Source organism: Oratosquilla oratoria, chromosome 9, assembly GCF_046742065.1.
Source record: "Oratosquilla oratoria isolate Oo_2021 chromosome 9, ASM4674206v1, whole genome shotgun sequence".
NCBI classification, from domain to species: Eukaryota; Metazoa; Arthropoda; class Malacostraca; order Stomatopoda; family Squillidae; genus Oratosquilla; species Oratosquilla oratoria.
Window position 1 is genome coordinate 47,893,948 of NC_134785.1, and position 21,748 is coordinate 47,915,695.

The 21,748-nt window shown below is 38.1% G+C and overlaps 1 protein-coding gene across 2 annotated transcripts in view; it reads left to right on the forward strand.

Moving 5' to 3' along the window:
• LOC143028379 (uncharacterized) overlaps positions 1-19,755 on the forward strand; it is a 23,758-nt gene extending 4,003 nt beyond the window's left edge. For both annotated transcript variants that reach the window (XM_076190363.1, XM_076190362.1), the window contains exons 2-5: positions 2,469-2,642; positions 6,034-6,261; positions 11,442-11,603; positions 17,948-19,755. In XM_076190363.1, coding sequence (XP_076046478.1) covers positions 2,528-2,642; positions 6,034-6,261; positions 11,442-11,603; positions 17,948-17,994 — 552 coding nt within the window. In that variant the 5' untranslated portion in view covers positions 2,469-2,527 and the 3' untranslated portion in view covers positions 17,995-19,755. The remainder of the gene's footprint in view (positions 1-2,468; positions 2,643-6,033; positions 6,262-11,441; positions 11,604-17,947) is intronic.
• Positions 19,756-21,748: the final 1,993 nt, after the last annotated feature.

Consider the following 21,748-nt stretch of genomic DNA (forward strand, 5'->3'; position numbering starts at 1 on the left):
TCAACCTTCTGAAAATATCTTTTAAACAAGCTGTAAGTAATTTGGGTGAAATGGTATCGCCTTACCGTACTCCTTTCTCGATCTTGATCTTTTCTGTATCTTTATGTAGTCGAATTATAGCGGTACCTTTCGCATAAATCTTTTCTAAAACCCTTACGATCTGTTCGTTTGTACTCTGCTTGCGTAACGAGTTTAGTATTGCTATTTGTTCTACCGAGTCAAAGGCCTTCTCGTAATCTACAAAAGCTAAACAGAGAGGTATATTGTATTCTGTCGTTTTCTCGATTAGTTGGTTTATCGCCTGCAAATGGTCTAAAGTCGAATATCCGCTCCTAAAGCCTGCCTGTTCTCTCGGTTGGTTTCCATCTAAAACTTGACTTAGTCTATTTGTAAAGATCTTGGAGAATACTTTATATACATTTAATAGCAAGCTAATTGGTCGATAGTTACTAAGGTCCTTTTAGTCTCCTTTTTTATGAAGCAAAATCACTATAGCATTGCACCACGATTCAGGAACGCTTTCTTGACGTAAACACTGGGTGTACAAATGAACCAACCTAATATGAACTTCTTTCTCAGCATCTTTCAAGAGATCTATCAATAAACCATCTTCCCTTGGTGCTTTTCCTCGTTTCATATTTTTTAGAGCAAATTCTACTTTGTAATCTCTGGTACACTACTAACGTCTACAGATGAATTTACTGACTCAACCACGATCTTCGACGAGTAAAGCTCTTGGTAAAATTCTTCTACTCTTTTTACCATTCTGTCTCTGCATATCATTTGCTGTCTTCCTAAAGCATGTCTGCGCTCGGTCCCTTTAATACTTTTACCTTTCCAAATAGTTTCCTCTATTTCATCCATGTTTCTCTTTCTTTTCTCTGATCTCTGTCTTTTGTTGATAAGCTTGTTTAGTTCTACTCTTTCTATTTCGTCTCTCCTGCTTTTAATCTGCATGGTCCTTCTTTTAATTAGGTCATTTGTACCTTGGGAGTACTTGTTTTCTCTAATACTTTTCATACTTCCTACTCTCTCTGCCGATTCCCCAATGGTATTCACTAAATTAAAAAGCACATCTTCGACGGTGTTCTCGTTAGTTTTTAGAGTTTCGAAATTATTTTTAATTTCTAACTAAAATTTCTTCTTTTTGTCCTTAAGCTTTGCAAGGCTGATTTTCTTTAAACCAGTTTATTTCTCTCGGCTCTGAAATTGAATTTAGCTGTGCAACCTACCATTCTATGGTCACTACCTATGTTGACTTTATCACTGTAACACCGCTAACGCTCTTGCTCTTATCTCCTAATATGAAGTCTACTTTGTTCTTTGTTGTTCCATTTGGACTTCCGGAAGTCCATTTGCGACCTACACGCTTTTGGAAGAAAGTGGTCATTATCCTCATTTTGTAGTTCTCTGCAAAATTAACTAACTTCTCGCCTCTGTCATTCCCTTCACCTACTCCAAACTTCCCAATGCACGACCCATCTCCCATCTTTTCCCCACTTTAGCATTAAAGTCGCCTATTACCAATGTGTACTTCCTTCTTTCTTGACCCATTACCTTACTTAGATTATCACAGAAAGACTCAATTTCATCGTCTGAACTCTGTGAAGTTGGTGCATAAACCTGAGCTATCATTAGAGTGTACCTTTTACACAGTCTAATCACAATCCAAGTTACCCTGTCTGATAAACTACTGAACTTGAAAATGTTTACCGTTGGACTGTAATCAGATATATTTTTCTGTCTTAGATGAACTTGTTTGGACGAAGAATGGTGGGAATCTTCTCTGTGACGTTTTTGTCGTAAATATCTAAAGAAAATTTTGTTAAGTTTTACATACCGTTTTCTTCAGGTGGCGGCACACTAGGCATTTCTAGCTAGCATGCTACTTGCTTTTGCTAATTCGTTTGAGTAGAAATGACTTTAGTTACGATATTTCGTTTTTCAAAAAAAAAAAAAAAAAAAAAAAAAAAAAAAAACGAGATAATGCGTGCGCGCGTTTGGGTATTCTGCATGAGGAACATACGCATTTCTTCGCTTGGGTTTTTGAAAATGTAATACATTTTTTTTTTGGTACAATTCTTGTTTATTATTATGGATGGGTTTTTAGTTATTTAAAGCTTCCTGACATGTCATTTTATCAATACTAAATTGCTACCCAACGATTTTTTATTTGCAGTTTTTTTTTAATATTCATAACGTATTTGTTATATGTTGACACTTTTCTTAACACGATATTGCCTCCGACAAATAATAACTATGCTATTTAATGTCTCAAATGTCGCCTCAAAAATATGACACGCCCGACACTCTTCTCGTTGTTGGAATTTTCTTTTTAAGCCTAATTTGTAGATTCTTCGGAACTATAATTTTAAGAATCAATGTCCGATTTATGGAGTAGATTGCGACCGTTATTGATAATAATGAAATAATATTTTTGTCTGACTATGGATGTCTTTTCTTGTCAGTGCCTCTATTGTTGCCCTTGGCTTGGATACTGACGGTGGTGACGCAAACGACCTTAGTGATGGCCGACGATCTTCTGCCACCAATTACGCCTGCAGTGAGAGACGAATGCCCTAGTATTCTGAGGCTGTGGGAATGTTCAGAGAGGAGGAATGAAATCCGAGCCCAGTCAGAAGGTAAGAAAAGGACACAAAAAAAACACGGGTCTCCTGCCATTTTTCCACTTTCTGCAGTTTTCTGCACCCTTTCTCAATTATCCACACCAGCCTCTACTTCTCTTCTTTCTCCCACTGCTTCCTTCATTCCTGTTACCTTCATTCATGTACAGAATCGTAGCACCTTTCAGATTCCATTACTTGAGCTCCCTTTTGCCTTCCTTTCTCTTCTTTTTCAGATTCTCTGGCCCTGTATGTATGCAGGCCCCTCACATGGAGGGGGTGGGGGGGGCGCAGGGGGGGGCATATGCCCTGGGGCGGCACATTTAGGGGGATGGCAATTCCAGTCTGGACATGCCGCTCACAAGGCTGACATAATAATTATAATAGAACTAAGTCAAAGTAGCCCTGAATATTTTACCGCAATATACGAATTTTGCGTTAGAATCAACATAATAATCCCCTCCATCCTTTTTGCAATAGGGACATTAAATAAATTATTTTTAAATCTGTTTAATCATTTCGCAAGTCAATAGATATAATGGGTAGTAAGGCATGGTGGAAATGGGAAGTGGTGATGGGGGGAGGGGGTCATTTAAGGGGTCTGTATGTATGATTAGTACCTCTTTCATCCTTATGTCTTCTTTGCTCAAAACATTACTAAAGTTACTGTATTCAGATACATTTCAATAGCACTACTTCATCATTGTCACTATTTTCATGTCATCAGCCACCCTTCTCTTACTTCCATCCTCTTCATCAACTTTTCTTTTTCTTTGTATTATACATCTTCTTTTATTGATATCCTACATAATTTTTCCTTTGATTTCATTGTGCTACTAGCTTTACATACTTCCTTAACAACTTTCAGTATTACTTTTGAAATCCTCTCAAGTTTTTACATCATCACAGAATTCCTTCTATCTCCTGTTTCAATACTTTCACATCCTGTTTCACATCTCACTTCATTTCCTGTTTTATGCACTTGCAACCTTCAGACCTCTTGTTTCACAAGCACACAACTATCATCCATATAATGTATGATCTCTTCCCTTAGAGTGTACACTACACTCTTTAATTCACTTTACGATTTTGCTCGTGCATTTTTCAGGTCATACACTGTCACTGCTTGCAGAGGTATTTGCTCAGTTGCCAACAAATACGCGATAAATCATTAGAAAATTAAATATCAATTTTCTAAGTTATGATACATGAACGTGATAGGTGATTTTCCTGGCGGAAATAAAAAAGAATACCTTACTACAAGCAAATATACTAACGAACGAAGTCGCTAGCATATGTTCGGGACGCCATCTTGTCGTTTGTCAAGTGTTTGTTGTCTGCCCGGTCCATTTGAGGCCTGGTGTACGCCTTCGGTACTTCCGCCAGTACCTCGCGAGGTATATATTCTTGAAGGAATGCTATGGAGCTGAAATCCATGCATTCCTTCAAGCTATGAGAAACCTATATACCCCGCAATCAGAAAGAGTGATTGAATAGGCCGCCAACATCCGTGACGACGACGACGATCCGGATGACCTTAAATACACATTAGATTAGGTTGGAATAGACGAATTTATCATCCTTTCATTTCTTCGACGTTGGCATCTATCAAAACAAACATGGCGTACCATTCGTCCGGCGCGACTTCGTTACTTACGAAATCTGTTTTAGCAACTTTTTTGTTTTACATTTCCGCCAAGAAAATTGCATATTACGTTGATATATTATAATTCATAAAGTTAATAATTCATTTTATATTGCTATATCGCGTATTTGTGCATAACTGAACATGAGATTGGCCAGAGACAGCTGCATATCCACTAATGCCATGTTGCCTTCACATGCAAACCACTTGAACAAAACCTTGCAGTACTTTCAACACCCAAACTCACATCCCTGATATCAGTGAAATGCCCATGCCCCCCATATTTTCGCTAGGTCACTCCCACTGTCACCCTTGAAGAATGATGGGGAAGGAGGGACAATAAGGGTGCTTGACATTTTCCAAAGATTTCATGGTGCTTTCAATTGAAGAAAGAAAATCACTTATGGGCAAGCAGGAAATGGGTATGCGACAAGGCAGAATGGCATACTGAAACATTGTCAGGATATTCTTACTTTTATGTCATTACTATGGGTTCACATACTGGGACTAAGTCACCCACCTGTGTTATAATGCAGTAGCTGGGAAAACTACCCACACTCGCCCACAAAACTACACCATTTTCACTCAACACATTTGGCACCTGGGTAGACAGTTTAATTTGCTAATACAGCCTCTTACAATTAAGAACACTTTAAATATGTATCTTTCAACAATGCTCACCCAAGAGCACACTGTTATCAAATAGCACCATACTGCCCCAGAATATCAGACTTCATATCCTTGATCTAAATCCAAGGGGGTAATGTCTATCAGCTCATTCTTCTGGGCATGACAATGCTACTTATGCATTGCTTGAAGCACTACAAGGCTGTCTAGAGCACCATTTTCATAACATCATTATTGTTATGCACTGTTACTTTTTGTTATTATCATTGTTATTATAATAATGATAGTCATTATTATTATTACAGTGTTTTTTGTCATTATTACTAGTATCATCATCATAATTATTGTTTTTGTAATTGTATTATTTTTTTCTACGGTTCTTTATATAGCTCCTAAAATTATAATAGCTGATGGACACTTCAGTAGATATTATTATTAACTAATACTACTATGACACAAAATGTCCACACAAAAATGCATACACACAAAAAAAAAAAAGCTTCCCACACAGAGTAATGGATATCTGGAATAATCTAGATAAACAGTGTGTGGAAACACTATTCAAGATTTTAAGAAAAAACTTGATGCTAAAAGATACAAAGATGGGTCACCCTGAGCACTCCCTTCCTGTATAATACAACTAGGTAAATACACTCAAATCACCACATAAGCCCTTCAAAAAGTGTTTTTATGCCTTTCCCCAGACATAAGCTCCATAGATATAATCCTCCAACATCCTGTTAGGATAAGAATCACACTGATATCCTTATGGTCGGGACACCATCCAGCATTGAAGCAGTACCAACACAAAATAGGCCTGGCTATGGATTCAAACTGCTCTAGGTGCAACCAAAACACAGAGGACACTGATCACCTCATACTACAATGCCCCACACTAACAACTCCTTGACAACATTACATCTTCCCTGAGTAACTTGTGAACCTGGCCAGGAGGTGTTGCTGGTTACCTGAAGGCTGTGGCTCTTCTGCAAGAGAGACCAGGGGTAACAGATTGATTGACTATTATTATTACAACTACTGTCATTATTATATCATCATTATTGTTTTATGATTTTATTGTTTTCATGTATATTTTTTAATTTACTTTTTTTTCTTTCCCTCTGGTTCCATGAATAGCCCCCAAAACAATAATAGCTGGGGATCACTTCAGGGTAATGAACTTGGTACCTCAGGACAGTCCACATCCACTCTATGACGATTCAGAAGAGAACACGGCCCTACGGAGAAAGTTCCTGTTGGACCACATGTTCTCAGAAAAGATGGATCCTCAAGACCAGAGTTGGACAACGAAGGAGATGATGACACTGGCTGGTACACCTGTGACCTTCCAACGAGGTTCTAATGGTTTGTTACCAGAGATTTGACCTGTGGTATTCATTGTCACACATGGTGTCATGTTTTGTGGTGTGTTTTCTTCCTAATTTGTCAATTATTAGAGAATAATGGGATGCACTGAAATCACCCAGAATCCTCCCATTCAATTGGTTAAGTTTTTGTAATGTAATGAGATATGCGAGTAGAATTAAGGACTTGCATAGAATTGTGTACCTGTCATTTTCATGTGATGTTTTTGGGAAGGATTTTGGTTTCTATGTGTAGGCTGGTTTTATTGCATCTTGTTGTTATTCCCAATGTTTTATTCTACAGTATATAGTTTGTAAGGTGTCAATGTCTTCCTAATTGTGGGAACCATGCTATGGAAACAGTTGAGTATGGTTCTCATGAACTGCTTATAGGCTGTAGAGTTTCTTTCTGATGTCCAGAGCCTGTGCTTGTGATTGGTTTTAGTATATTTATTTTCTTGGTGACTTTTGTTGTCAGATCTTTGGTGTGTGGACTGAAGGTCATGTATTAAAAGTGATGATAATGATATGGTTTAATGTCACAAACTCCTCCCATCGGAAGGCTAGGATGCCCCTCACAGAGGGCTTTGTAGCATGGAATTTAATGAACCATGCCCTTGGTTCAACTTCACCGGTGGCAGGGTTCGAACTGACACCCCAAGTTTTTGGCTCCTTTTCCAGTGGAAGGGTTTGTCCATTCAGTTTTACTGTTGTGTGTTTTTTTTATTCATGGTTGTTTGGAGTGAGTAATGTTAAAATTTTGGAGGGAAGCCTTCTATATTTATGTTTCTATACCATTGTTCTTGTTTGTCTTATGTGTTCTTTGCTATTTTGTAGTTACTATGCTGCATTATTATTGTTAGATCATCTACTTATGCTTTGTTATGCTTTGAATCTGGTGCTGGGAGACCACTTGTGAAAAACTGAATAATGAAGGTGAGAATATTGCATTTTGGGGGGCTCATGTCCTTTAGTCCCAGAAATTTCATTGTTTTAAGTTACTCTGCACTGTTTGTCAGCTCAGAAGTTAATTTGCCATTTCTTGTTAATGTTGTGGATGTCTGTTTATGATCTTTTTTTGAAAGTATATGTCTAGGAACTGTATCAAAAGCCTTATTTATGTCTATTGCTACTGTGATCATTCTTCCTGGTGTTGCTTTCTTGTTAAAGCCTTCCAGCACTTGTGGGATATTTGTGGGAAGTGTGCTGGTGGAGTGGCCCTACTTGAATTCATGTTGGTTTGGGGAGGTGGGTAGATTAGTTACTGTATGTTACTTTCTGTTATTAGTTTGTTACTTATTACAGAATAGGTTAATCAAGATTACTTATAGCCTCTACTAATGATGGGGTGTCACAGATATGAATAAAACAGCCTGGTAGAAGACTGAATAAAGGGAAAATGGACAGCTAGGGTTAATCAAGGTTGGCAATAACTCCTTTACCACATACAGGGTTCCTCAAAACAACTTGAGGTAGCCAGAATAACAGAAAAAAATCACTTGTTAAGGAAAGCTTTAAGGAAAATCATAATTACAGTTTCTTATCGTGGCCTATTGTGCATTTCATTTATGTTTCAGTCATGTTTGTTATCTTGGCATTGTTTGGTTGTTTTAATCTAATCTGGGACAGGTTGCCATACTCTCACGCAGATGACATTTTCCCAAACATGACTGTGTTTTTATTTATTGTTTATTTGTATATTTGTTTAATCATAGATTTATTAATTTTAGCTCATTGACTCAGTTACTCTAGATCTAGAGATTTTGCTCTAGTCATGTTGTATGACGTCATCTAACCCAACAGCACAACTTGAACTTCTTCAGTTTTTACTACCTATTTTCTCAGATTTCAATGGGTCTTTATCTGGTGAAGTATGTAGAATTATTAACAAAAAGATATGATAAGGTTGGCACAGTGGGAGAATGAGGATTTCTCCTCGTGTACTGTATAAAAAATTCTTCAACTACATCAAGTAAGATGCAAATTACAAAAATATTAATATCTCAGGGAGCAAAATGTGAATACATTTAAATAATTTCTTGTAATGTTTTGAGGATACCTCAAGAAGCTATGTATCTATATATCAAGTCAGAAGGCATGTACCACTCTTGTTTATTCTACTCCATCCACCACCCTTTCCTCCCTCTAAAATTAAGTCTTCATGGATGACAGATCATCCCTGTATCCTGCCCACTGCCCTGGGTCAGGAGCAATTTAGACACAGTAATTCCATAGCAAGGCTGCTTCATTTGATTGGAGACTCCCCCACTTTGTCACCTCATGCAGAAAAGAGAAGACAGAAAGCAGTCCCTTCAGGCTGTGTCAAAATATCATTCACAAACAAATACTCCCTACTCCCCCATCCCCTCCTTTCCTTACACTCCCCCCTCCCCGCCTCCGTCCCTTCATGCAGAAATGGAGAAGACGGGGAGAAATCCCTTCGGGCTGCATCAATTTATTTTTCACACATACTCCTTCACCCCCCATACCCCACCCACTCCCCCTCATGCATTGCAGCATCATCCATACACAACCATTCTCCAATCACCCCTATCTTCTGTCCTTCCTCAACAGATATGTCCCTCTTTCCCAATGCCCCTGTTACCCCATCCATCCATCTCATCCTATTGATGATAATAATAATAATGATAATACATACAGTATGTACATAGTCAAAGGCAAAAGTCCACTCCTACTCATTTCATCCCCACATACTTCACTCCCATTCACCACTACTCCCTCCCTCTTTTCTTGGCTCCTGGGTGATGGGTCATCCCTGCATTTTGCCCACTGCCCTGGGTCAGAATCAATACAGCAAGACAGCACATCCACAACAAGGCTGCTTCATTTAATTGGCAACCTCCCCTCTTCGTCTCCTCATGCAGAAAAAGAGATGGGGAGAAATCCATTTGGGCTGTGTCAGAATAATAATTTTAACAGTAATAATGATAAGAATATTAATAATAATAATACATATATCAAAAACATGGGAAGGCCAGGTCAAATCTCATATTCACCCGTCACCTATGCCTATCTAAAACCCATTTGTTGTCTCTTCTTAGCTCCTTGTAGATACAGGATTATCCCTGTACTCCATCCACTACTCAGGCAGTATCATCCCTATCTGCCAGCTCTCAAAGAATAATGGGATGGCTTAGGCATGTGAAAAGAATAAGTGAAGACAAACAAAATGAGTGTGGAAGGCAGAAATGGATGAAGTGAGCTTAAGGGGAATTCTGATAATGGCATGGATGGATAAAGTAAAGGAGGCTTGAGGTACAAGGGGAATGTCTGCTGAGCAGGGAAGAGAGAAGGCAAGAGATAGGTGTGAATAAAGAATGGTTGTGAATGAATTATAAATTAATGCAGCCAGAAAGGATTCCTTTTAATACTACTACTAATAATGATGATAATAGTAATAATGATAATGATACATACAAACATGTACCAAGGGCTCTTTCCCCCTTACTATGGAGGAAGCCAAAGTCAAAAGGCATAATTCCACGACCTCCCTTTTCATTCCCACCCATCCCACTCCCATCCACCACCCCTTCTTTCCTCTCATCTTGGCTCTTCATGGATGATGGGTCATCCCTGGATCTTGCTCATTACCCTGGGTCAGAAGCAATGCAGAAAGACAGCACATCCACAGCAATGATGCTTCATTTCACCAATGACCCTGCCCTCTCCATCCCCTCATGCAGAAACATTGAAGACAGGGAGAAATCCCTTGGGCTGTGTCAAAAATTCATTCACACACAACCACTCCCTAATCCCCCCCCCCATCCACCACCCACTTCTTTCCATTCATCACAATATCATTCATACACAGCCATTCTCCACTCACCCCTATCTTCTGCCTTCTCCCTTCCTTCCTCAACAGACATCCACCTCTTGTTCAATGCCCCTTTCACCTTATCCATCCATCTCATCCATGGTTGCTCCCTCATATTCACTCCATCCATCTCTGCCTTCCACACTTTTTTTTACTAATCTTTCTTCACTCATATTCACTTCACTAGTACTACTACCACTACTACTACTATTGCTGCTACCACTACATACATACATACATCAAGTGCTCCCTCCCCCTTACTATGGAGGTGGCCAAAGTCAAAAGGTATTATTCAGCTCCTACCCATTTCATCCCCACCAATTCCACTCCTATTCACCACCCTATTGTACACATGGCATTGTATGGATCAAAGACTTGGAATACAAGAGAAGCAGAGAGGAAGAGTATGATTATTTTTGAGGTAAAGTATTTGAAAAATATATGTGTTACAAGAGTAGTGTGGGAAAGGTGGATGTAAGACAGATGGGGTTGGGAAGGGAGCTGTGAGGTAGTAGATCAGACTGTTGGGGCAGTTTGGGTATATGGAAAGAAGGAATGAAGAAAGACTAAAAAATATGTGGAAAGCAGAAGTGAATGGAGTGAGCTTTAGGGGATGATTGAGAAAATGGTGGATGAAATAAAGGGAGCTTTAGTTGTACATGTTGTTGAGCAGGGATTGGAGTGAATGGAGGGAAATTGTGAGTGAATAAAGGGATTATGCATTCCAGTGTTATGCATTATGATTATGCATTCCATCTGTTTCATAGATTATTTTGAGTGGATAAGGAGTAGGGTCACCATATGATGAAACAAGGGTGGTAAGTCAGCTACCATGGAAGAGGAGTGTGATAAAGACATGGATGACCTTTCAATCCAAAGATGCTAAGATGGGAAGGGTTCTAATTATGGATGACATGGGTGAGTGCTTTGGTTTGGGCACATTTCCCTTGTACGAGTAAATCTAGGAAAGGACATAAATGATAAACAGTGGTAGGAGAATGTATTACAGGTTTAGGTCTTTTTTTGACATGTTGAGTAATACCTGTATTGAAATAATATAATAGTTTAATTTCCATATACATATTTTTTTTTCTAAAATGTGACTTTATTTACAGACCACTCCCTATAGTGAGTTGGTCTGTGCAAGGTGTATGGATGTACCATACCATTTTTGTTCAAACAATAGTTATTAAACTTGCAATAAAGGTTGTTGTCATGTGAAAGAAAACAAGAATTATATAGCACACATGTACATTTACTAAGGTATGCAAACAACTTTCTTACTTCTATATTTTCTTGTCATACATAAAAAAGGAAAAACCTTGTAACTTCATAATTTTCTTTAGGAGACCTGACAGTTGCTGGCATTCGTGTCACCTCCTCCAAGGTGCTCTCTGATGGCACGGCCCTCTATGAACTGGAAGCTGTGCCCTTTGGATACACTGAGAAAGTGCATGAGGCTTGGAAAAAGCTCCTGGCAACAAGAAAACCTGTAACCAACTTTATGGGTAAGAGAAGGGTGTTAAGTACCCTACTGACACGTGTTGACTCATGTTGAAACATACATAATCAGTTATTATTATATACATACATACCAAAGGACCTTTTCCTTATTATAAGGGGAGTGTCTAAGCCAGTGCATATTCCCATCACACACCCAACTTGTACATACCTAGTGCAGCAGATACCATGTTCACAGTATTATTGACACAATACATTGACAAAATACAATTGCCCTCCCTATAATACTATGTCTACACTGTTATTGAATTTGTGCAATACAAAATTTTGCACAGTTATTTATCATGTAGGAGCCCTACATGGAAAGTCTTTTGAAAGTTTCTACTGCTTGGGTATGAAAAATGGGTGCCAAGGGTAAATGGAAAGAAAACATTCATATTGAAAGGTTATTAAAAAAAGAATAGATGTCATATAGCAAAGAAAGCCACATATGTGCCATGGAAAATGTTTAAGAAGAGAGTGAACAAAATAACTATCAGAGAAGGGCTAGAAACGAATATGTGAGAATCTATAGAGAGAAATATAATTTTGAAAAATGCATTGTTGATAAATGCAAAGGTGAACCTGAACTATTGTATAGATTTGTTACTGGTAAACTGAGATACAAAGGAATTTCTATAGTGAGAGTAGATGGAAAAGTTTATAATGAAATATCAATACAGGCTGAAATAATAAAACTTTTCAATCAGTTGTCACCAAAGAAGATTATTTATTAGAGGAGAGAGAAGTAGACAGTAATGTTAGGTTGGCTACAATAAATGTGGAAATAAAGTAATAGCACAGATTATTAGAAATATTAGCCATGAGATAAGTTCCAGGGTCTAACAGAGTGCAGAGACTAGTTGACAAACAAGATTTATAATCTTATTGTTTGCTTATTGGAGGAAGAAACAAGAGCACAAGACTAGAAAAGGTAACATAGTGTCAACACATATAGGAAGAAGTAAAGAGAAACCTTTGAAGTAGAAACCATTGTCACTGACAAGTATGATAGCTAAATTATATAAAACCTGTGGACATTGTGTCTTGCTGCATTACTTCTGACCTGGACAGTGGGCAGGAGGCCAGGATGACCCTTCATCCATGAGGAGCTAAGATGAGAGGGGGAGGGGGTGGTGAATGGGAGTGGAATGGGTGGGAGTGGGTACATGCCTTGGTCGGCTACCTCTCTTATAAGGGGGATGATAATGATGATGATGATCTTCTTTGGGCTGTCTGGCTGAGCAGTCCCATCTCCCTAAGGAATGCCATGGCTGGAATGGGGTTCTCTCATAAATCCCTGATGGAGTACACACTGTGCTCTTGGCATGCTTAATTGTGTACAATACAGTCTTCCATAATGTGTTGAATAGTATGGGGTAAAATGTTATATCCTGGACAGATATCCATGATGTATTCATCCATCCACCTCTGGTGATTTGGAAGGGCTGGATGGTGACTACACTGCAGCCTGGCCAGGTGAACTTTGTCCTTTTGAGGGAGAAAGGATTCAGAGGGATGGATGTCAGGGGGTCTGGCATGCAGTAGTGTGTTGTCTTTCAGTCTTGATGTTGGAAGAGATAAATGGGTTAGATAACTTGTATAGAAGAACATTTTGGCAGATAACCAATCCCTTTTTAGATCTGGAAGACCGTGTGTATTAAGCCTATCTATACAGGTAGTCGTCGACTTACGACCGAGTTTGGTTCCGACAGACAGGTCGTAAGTCGATCTGGACGCAAGTCAGTCTTTATATATATATACAGTATATATTACCCTTTAAATATTTTTGTTACTGTATATATATATTGTATATTATATTTAGCATACTGAAATAATCTTAGCATCTTTGAACTATGTTGTATAGTATTTCTTAACCTTTTTATAATCTTATCTGATTTTCTTTGGGAAACGTAGCCTAGGCATAAGTATACTGAATAAAATCCTATCATCTTTAACCTATGATATCTAATACTGTACGAGTATTTTCTAGCCTTTTTATTATTTTACCATCAGACTTTCTTTAAGAAACGTATGCATACTGAATAAAATCTTATTATCTTTGAACTACGTTGTTTAATATTCATTAACTTTTTTATAATTTTTGTTAGGAAACGTAGCCTAGGCCTACGCATACTGAATAAAGTCCTGTTATCTTTGACCTACAAATACTTTTTTGTTACAATAAAATCATTGCAAGGCAAAATTCGGACATTTTTTTTTATTTCAAAAAGACATTCTTTTTGTTTACGTACTGTACCAAAAATATTGTTATCGACAACAGACTAGGCATAAACAAAGTTTACGGTTACATTTTATTAATCGCAAAACATAAAAATTAAAAATACAAAATGCTGTACTGAACATATTGTTATCGACAACAGACTAGGCATAAAAAAGTTTTACTGTTACATTTTATTAATTGCAAAACATATAAAAATACAAAATGCAAGGCAAGATTAGGAATTGTTTTTATTTCAAAACATTCTTTCTGTTTACGTACTGTACCGAACATACTGTTATCGACAAACTAGCCTAGTCATAAAAAAATATTGTTACATTTTATTAATTGCAAAACATATAGAAATACAAAAATACAAAATGCAATGCAAAATTGGGAAAGATTTTACTTCAAACAAAAAATTGAAAGAATATTTAGCTGGCTGGGATGCTGACGCTGTCGGCAGCCTGCCAAAACTATCGTACTAGCGTCTCGCGGTGTGCGGAGTAATTGTTCTGCGCTGCCAGACATAACATTGCAATTCTATTACTCTATTAAATGTTAAATATTATTGCACTATCTCGTGGTCATAAAGTTGATCAGTCGTAAGTCGCATAGGTCGAAAGTCGACGACTATCTGTATACTGTAGCCAGGTCTTCTTTCCCCTTATAAGGGAGGTACCCTACTGACCCATGTTGACTCATGAGGACCACAATGGAATAAGCTTTCATGCTTTTTTGTGTTATCCTTGTCATTTGTAATTGTTATTTTGAACTACAGGTACTCCTCGTTTAACGACCTACTCGGTTAACGACAACTCGGAGTAACGACGGGCTTTATGACGTCGTTTAATGTAAATCTCCCGAAGTTACGACGTCGTGTACGATAATTAAGTTGGCTGAGGCAAATTTGTATGATGTTATAAATGAACTTGTACGGTGGATATTAGCTGTGAGGTAAAGTGTTCTGAAGCTTAGGTCTACATTACCATCCTGCAAGCTGCAAAAACTACCTGGGGTACAGTGTATACTGGTAGTGGTAAATTTTTAGTTTCAACCATGGGCACAATATAACAATAGAAAATTAATTATTAATTTTGTAAATTATAATGTATCAATGTAATATGCAATTTTGTGAGCGGAAATGAAAAAAAAATGCTAAAACAGATTTCGTAAGTAACGAAGTCATGTCGGACGAATGGTACACCATGTTATGATAGATGCCGATGTCGAAGAAATGATAGGATGATAAATTAATTCGTCTAACCTAAACTAAACTAACCTAACCTGTGTTTAATAAATCATTACCTGCAAATTAAATGTCATCCGGCTCGTCGTCGTTGTGAGAGACGTTGGCAGACGACAAGATGGCGTCCCGAGCTATGCTACCGACTTCGTTCATTAGCATATTTTCTTGTAGCAAGGTATTTTTTACTTTCATTTCCGCCCACAAAATTGCATATTACGTTGATACATTTTAATTTACAAAATTAATAATTAAATTTCTATTGCTATATTGCGCCCATGGTCAAAACTAAAAAAATATCCCGGTATTCAATATGGAATGTCAGCATACGCGGATTTGGTCATATACGGTAATTTTAGGAATTTAACCACCGTAAATAAACAGTAAATAAAGCTTTAATGTACTGTATAAAAGAGGGAAAATACACGAAAATAAAGATACATGTATTGCTGGACATTGTACATACAGTACATGTACATATATGTATACACTTTCGCTTAACGACCAATTCGGTTAACGACGGCGCGCTGGTCCCAATTGTTGTCGTTAAACGAGGAGTACCTGTATGTGTTCTTTTCATGATCTGCACTTCATGTATATTGATTCAGTGCCAAATAAAATTAAAATTTATTATTATTATTATAGTAGCAAAGTCAAAGGCACTCACCCACATTTATCAAACCTACTTGGCTTTTATTCAAGAGTACCTTATGGATGAAGGGCCATCCCTAACCCCTGCCACACTGTTTAGGTCAAAGACGATGCAACAAGACACAGTGCTTCCACAGCAGGGTCCAACAGTCAGAGCTGGTTTCCCCTAACAATTTTATTGTATGGCAACCTCCCACCCCTCATTATTCACTTGAGAAATTTATGGGGCAAACAAAAGCATCCCATCAGTCCATGTCATTTTTTTCGTCTACTTACAACTACTTTCCATTGATTTCTATCTTTTCCACTCTGGGACCAGTGATAGGTGCCTACTTGTAGTGGTCATGCAAGATGGACAGCAGAGATGCCAATTTTCAAATACCTGCTGATCCCCTCGCCTTCATCAAGAAGTCTATCCTTGAGGCTGATACTCATTTCGTGGACTGGGCCTAAGATCAATGTCTGTCAATATCAGCTGTGTTTTTAACACCTTTTCACATGTGGAGCTGACAAACAGCAACTATTCCCATCTTCTACTACTTTCAGCCAGTGACAAAGAAATAGTCTCAAACCAATACATAAGGTAGAAATAATGAATGAACATTTCCAATCTGTCTTCATAAAGAGCAGTTTTTTAGAGGAAGGATACTCGAGCAATAATTTGGATGTGAGAAAAGCTTTACAACCATATGAGATCTCAGACTGGATACTTAAAGTATGTAGAAAACTGGCGAACAAAATAAATACTCTTGTTGTTTGCTCATTAAAGGAAGCGATAGTACCACAGGATTAGAAAAGGGCTAATGTAGTACCAGTTCATTAAGGTAGAAGATACTACTAAATATCAGGGTGGTATCTGTGACCAGCACAATAGTGAAATTATGTGAAACGATAGTGAAAGTCTGATGGGTCAGATATCTTGAAGACACGAACATTTTGACAATCAATTTAGTTTTAGATCTGGAAGGGCTTGTGTGTCAAACCTATGAAGCTTTTACTTGAGTGATTAATGCATTGTGAGAAAAGGAAGGCTGGGTGGACTTTCCCTACCTAGATCTAGAAAAAGCTTTTGATGAAATATCTCACAGTCATCATATGAAAATTGGTGCACACTTGAGTGATTGATGTATTATGAGAAAAGGAAGGCTGGGTGGACTATATGTATTTTGATCTAGAAAAAGCTTTATGATAAAGTATCTCATGGTCATCTTATGTGAAAACTGGTACACACTGGGGGACCAACTGCTACTTGAATGGAGGATTTATTTATTTATTTATTTTTAAAGAAGGTACATAAGGACAGGATAAGATGTTAGAATGGAGTGCAGTTAGCAGTAGACCTCCACAAGGTTGGGTGCTAGCTCCTATAATGTTTTTTATCATGTTAATGACATTATGGAAGGTACAACAATCTATGCCAACATGTTTGCAGATAATGCAAAGACCATGAGAAAAATTAAAAACAAGGAGGACAATTATCTCCACAAGGAGCTAAGATAGGCAAGACAACAAATGAGTTTTCAATGGGTGTTAAGGGTGTTTATTTACCTAATTGTAGCATATAGAAAAGGAGCAATGCAGAGTAAGAGTAAGCAGAGTAAGAGATGGGAACAAATAGTTCCCATCTCTTACTCTGCAATTTATCATATCTAGTCTCAAACTCTTGTGCAGTTCCAACTTCATCTATATAAAAGGATTCACCATAGTCTTGGATCTTTTATGTGTTGGACTCGTGATCAATAGCTATTACCTGGTACCCTCTCCAATGAGAGCTCAGAGCTCATATATGCCCAATATATGGGTAATGCTGTGACCTTACACCACCCTCCCCCACACACACAACTCCCTGGCCATAAGAGCTGGAGTATAGGCTCACAGTGCAGCAATGCTGAAATTATTTCAGTCCTGAGCTGGAATCAAACCTGGACTGTTGGATTGGCAATTGTAAATGGTACCATTGTGCCAATGAGCCATAGAATATATGTTTTAACCTGGCCACTTCCCCATTATTTGAGGAAGGGCCTTTTGGTATATATGTACTTTTGCCCTTTGATTCTCTTTGAATTATATATGCCATATATGTAAGAAGCACTTCTTTGTCCTTTATGTCTATCTTACAGATATCATGTGATTGTTTTCAATTACCTTTATTCTTTGTGTCTCATAGAACTTCATTGATTATTTTTGGCATATACTGTTGAAATAGTTCTTTATCCTTTATGTTTGCCTTGCAGGTGGACCACCAATGCCACCTCCAAGGAAGTTCCCTAAGGAGACCTAAGACTTGCAAATCCATTGAGTATTTGGCCACAAGGCATCCACGTACTACTTACTGTACTAGGTAAACATTGAAGTGTACTCCTATAGCTTGTGGAAGTACTGTATTAGGCTTGCCTTCGCTCCTAAATCTTAGAGCAAGTAATTGTAATGACTTTTTAATAGTGTAAATCACTTAATGAGTGTAAGATCTTGTATATACATTATTATTATTTTTTTTTCAATTTTGCAAGATCTTGGAAAAAGAGAAGTGAACATAAGTGATCGCTGGGAGTGGAATGGGTAGGGGTAGGTGCATGCCTTGACCGACTACCTCCCTTATAAAAGGAAGAGGCCCTTGGTTCATAGATAGAGATTATGATTGTACTTAAAGTTATAGTTAAAAGTTACCAGGTTTCAGTTCCGATATCATTCTCAAAGACTCTCCTCAGAACGTCAACCGAGGCAAACCTCAACCTCTACCGTGGTGTCCAGCCATGGCAGTAACCTCCCCAGTAAACAGCTTAAGCTTGCAGGCCTGGGCGGGGCTCAATCTGCTTACTTCTTGAATATGAGGTCAGCATACTACCATTGTACTAGACTATAAACCCTCATTTTGATTATCAGTTATCATATTATGGGTTTGAAATTATTAGCTGTGATAACACAAATACTTAAGCTTTACTTAAGAATACTAGTCCATATAACTTCCCATTCAACCAATGTACAAGTCAAATACAGTGAGTTTTTATCAGATTTGAAGGCTAAATTAAGTAGTATGTTGATGCCTATGACTGCATAAAACTCGAAACCCTGTAAGTGGAATTTTGCCTCAGGCTCTGTCTCCAAAGTAAGATTAACAGCTTGGAAGACACTCCTAATGATACCAGCATCTGATGTCATCCCAATTGCATTTGTTCCTTGAAATGTGCCTTTCTCCTTTAAGTGCCAAAGAATTCATATTAGATGAATGAAATTGTCATTCCTATTCATTTTGCAAAAGAAACTCATCCAGAGATAGGAGCTTTTAATTTCCTGACAGGTTATCACAAGAGTCTTGATCAAAGGAATGAACACACAAGAATGATGTGGGAGTTCTTGGAATAAAGTATTTATAGGATCTGTGTTGGTGAAAGTGTCTTGCGACACTGCTTCTGACCCAGGGCAATGGACAAGATGCAGGGATGACCCGTCATCCAGGAGGTGCCAAGATAAGAGGGAGGGAAGAGGGTGGAGGGGAGTGGATGTGATAGGGATGGAAGGGCTGGGAGTGGTTTTTATGCCTGTTTTTTTGGCTACCTCCTTTATGAGGGAGAAAAAAGCTTTTGGTGTATGTATGTATGTATGTGTTGGTGAAAAGGTGAACCCCTTCATCACGATGTTATACTTTACATGATTGTTTTTCTGGATGGTGCCTAAGGAATTCATTCTAAGGGACAGACACTGGTATCCCTTTTTGGGTAGAGATACTCTTCTCAAGAGAATGAAATCACATTGATCATTGTCACAACAAGATCTGTGAGCTATAATATGTGTCAAAGGTCACAAAGTTGCCACTGAAATGCTTTGCATTGCAATGTTATTGCTCTCTGCCATAGTGATTAGAACTTAAGAGGTCAATTAACACATTTTGAAAGCTTTGTTGTAAAAAAGAAAATAAGTACATGAAAAATAAATAAAATAAATGAATAGATAGATAAATAAGATAGAATAGATAAGTAAATAAAAAAGAAGAAAAAATGCTATGCCTTATTTGTTTTATACTGCAATAAAAGATGATACCAAATATAGTTTTAATTATACTGCACAGATGCATCAGTAGTATGCCTGGAAGATTGATAGGGATCCCCATCCTTCATTCCCTTAGACAGGACTAGAGGGAGAGGGTGGCTTCAACTACGCAAAATCACAACATTAGTTGTCCAACTCCGAACATGAAAACAAGCTACTGAAGTTACCTGGTCCATAATGTAAATGGATTCAACTTCTCACAGCTAATCATTTGGTATCCATATTCAACTCTCATGTTGATTCTGGCTACCACCAGGTGATTTTATTCAGCTAAGGAAAACCCTAGTAGATATCCAAGGATTACACTAAGGGTCCTCGGACTGGGATTCATAAATTTCTTGGGATACAAGTGGCCCCAACACTATTGGGCTGGGATTATCTTTTTAAGTGAACAGAATTGTCTGACAATAGTAACCAAAAAATGTCTTTATCTGTTTTTTTCTTTTCTTTTTTCTTTTATACTGCCATTACACCAGTCTTTTCCCTAAATTTCACAATACCATCTTATTCCATTGTAAGTTTTTCTTAATATATATATATATATATATATATATATATATATATATATGTCATCCAGGAAGTGCCAAGAAAAGAGAGAAGGAGGAGGGTGGAGGGGAGTGGAATATGTAGGGAATGGAATGGGTGGGAGTGGTTTCTATGCCTTTTTCTTTTTGGCTACCTCCCATGTAAGGAGGAAAAAGCCTTTGGCATATGTATGCATGTATGTATGTATGTATGTATGTATTTTTTTAGTATACATTTGTTTCTCCCATTTGTGAAAATTGTAATCTTAGTCTTGATTTGATTAATCCCAAAAGCGGTGTACACTGTCCAGGGATGTTAGCCAGTACTTAGGGTACCTGGCCTCTACAGACACTTCAGAGTGGAGGGGGTAGCTTCTGAAGAATGGCTGGTAAGGCTGCTCTCCTGAATCCCTGTGTGGTGCCTGCTGCATTAGTCAGTTTGTTGTATACATATACACCTCTTTTGAATATACTGTACAGGTAGCACTCATGTGATATGTTAATTGTGGATGTATTGTTGCTGCCGTTTGCTAATGGTTCTGTTTGCCCTGGTGATATCTTGAGGTATATGGATGTTCACTAGTTCTTGGTGCACACTGAATAACATTTCCACCTGCTGGAAAAGGCGTCTGGTCTGCAGGGAATCCCATCCCAGAGCACTCAGCATGACAATCATACTTGCTTGGCGATTGCACTGGTGGGTGACAAGCTGTCGTGCTTGCCGTAGGATACTTTCAATGTCAATATCTATTGAGATGTGTGGATTCCAGGCACATCCAATGTATTCTATTTGTGACCTCACTAGGGCCATTTATGCTGCTTCCTTCACCTTTCCCTCCAGGCACCAAGGGTCCTTCATATCAGTCTCAGGGATTGTGCTATTTTTGCCTGTAGTTGTTCTAAATGGGCATTTCAGCTTAGATCCTGTATGATTGTTATGCCCAAGTACCTGCAAGTTTACTCTTGTGGTACAGCTTGTCCATGTGTGATGTAGTTGTACTCTAGTGGTTTATTCTTTAGGGTGACAGAGATGAGTATTTTTCCTTATGTCAAACTTCATGTCCCATGTTTTGGGCCATTTGAAGGCTGCAAAGTTCACTGTGTGGAAGATGATGGTCTACTTGTCTTTCTGTGCCCTGACAGATCACTCTGCCGTCTGCAAAAAGCCTAATTGTTGACGATATTCCTCCATTAATGTCGTTTACGTACAGCGGGAAAAGAGCAGGACCCAAGATGGATCCTTGGGGTACCCCTAATAGAACATCTGTTGATGTAGATGCTGTCCTATTCATTGCTACCTCTTGCTTGCATCTTATCAAGAAGCCCTGAATTTCAGCCATTTGTTTTGCCTTGTATACCGTTGTGGTCTAGTTTGAGTATTAATTTGCAGTGGGCCATGTCAAAAGGTTTACCTGAAGTCCAGGAACAAAACATTAATTTTTTGTATCTTCCTGGACCAATCAT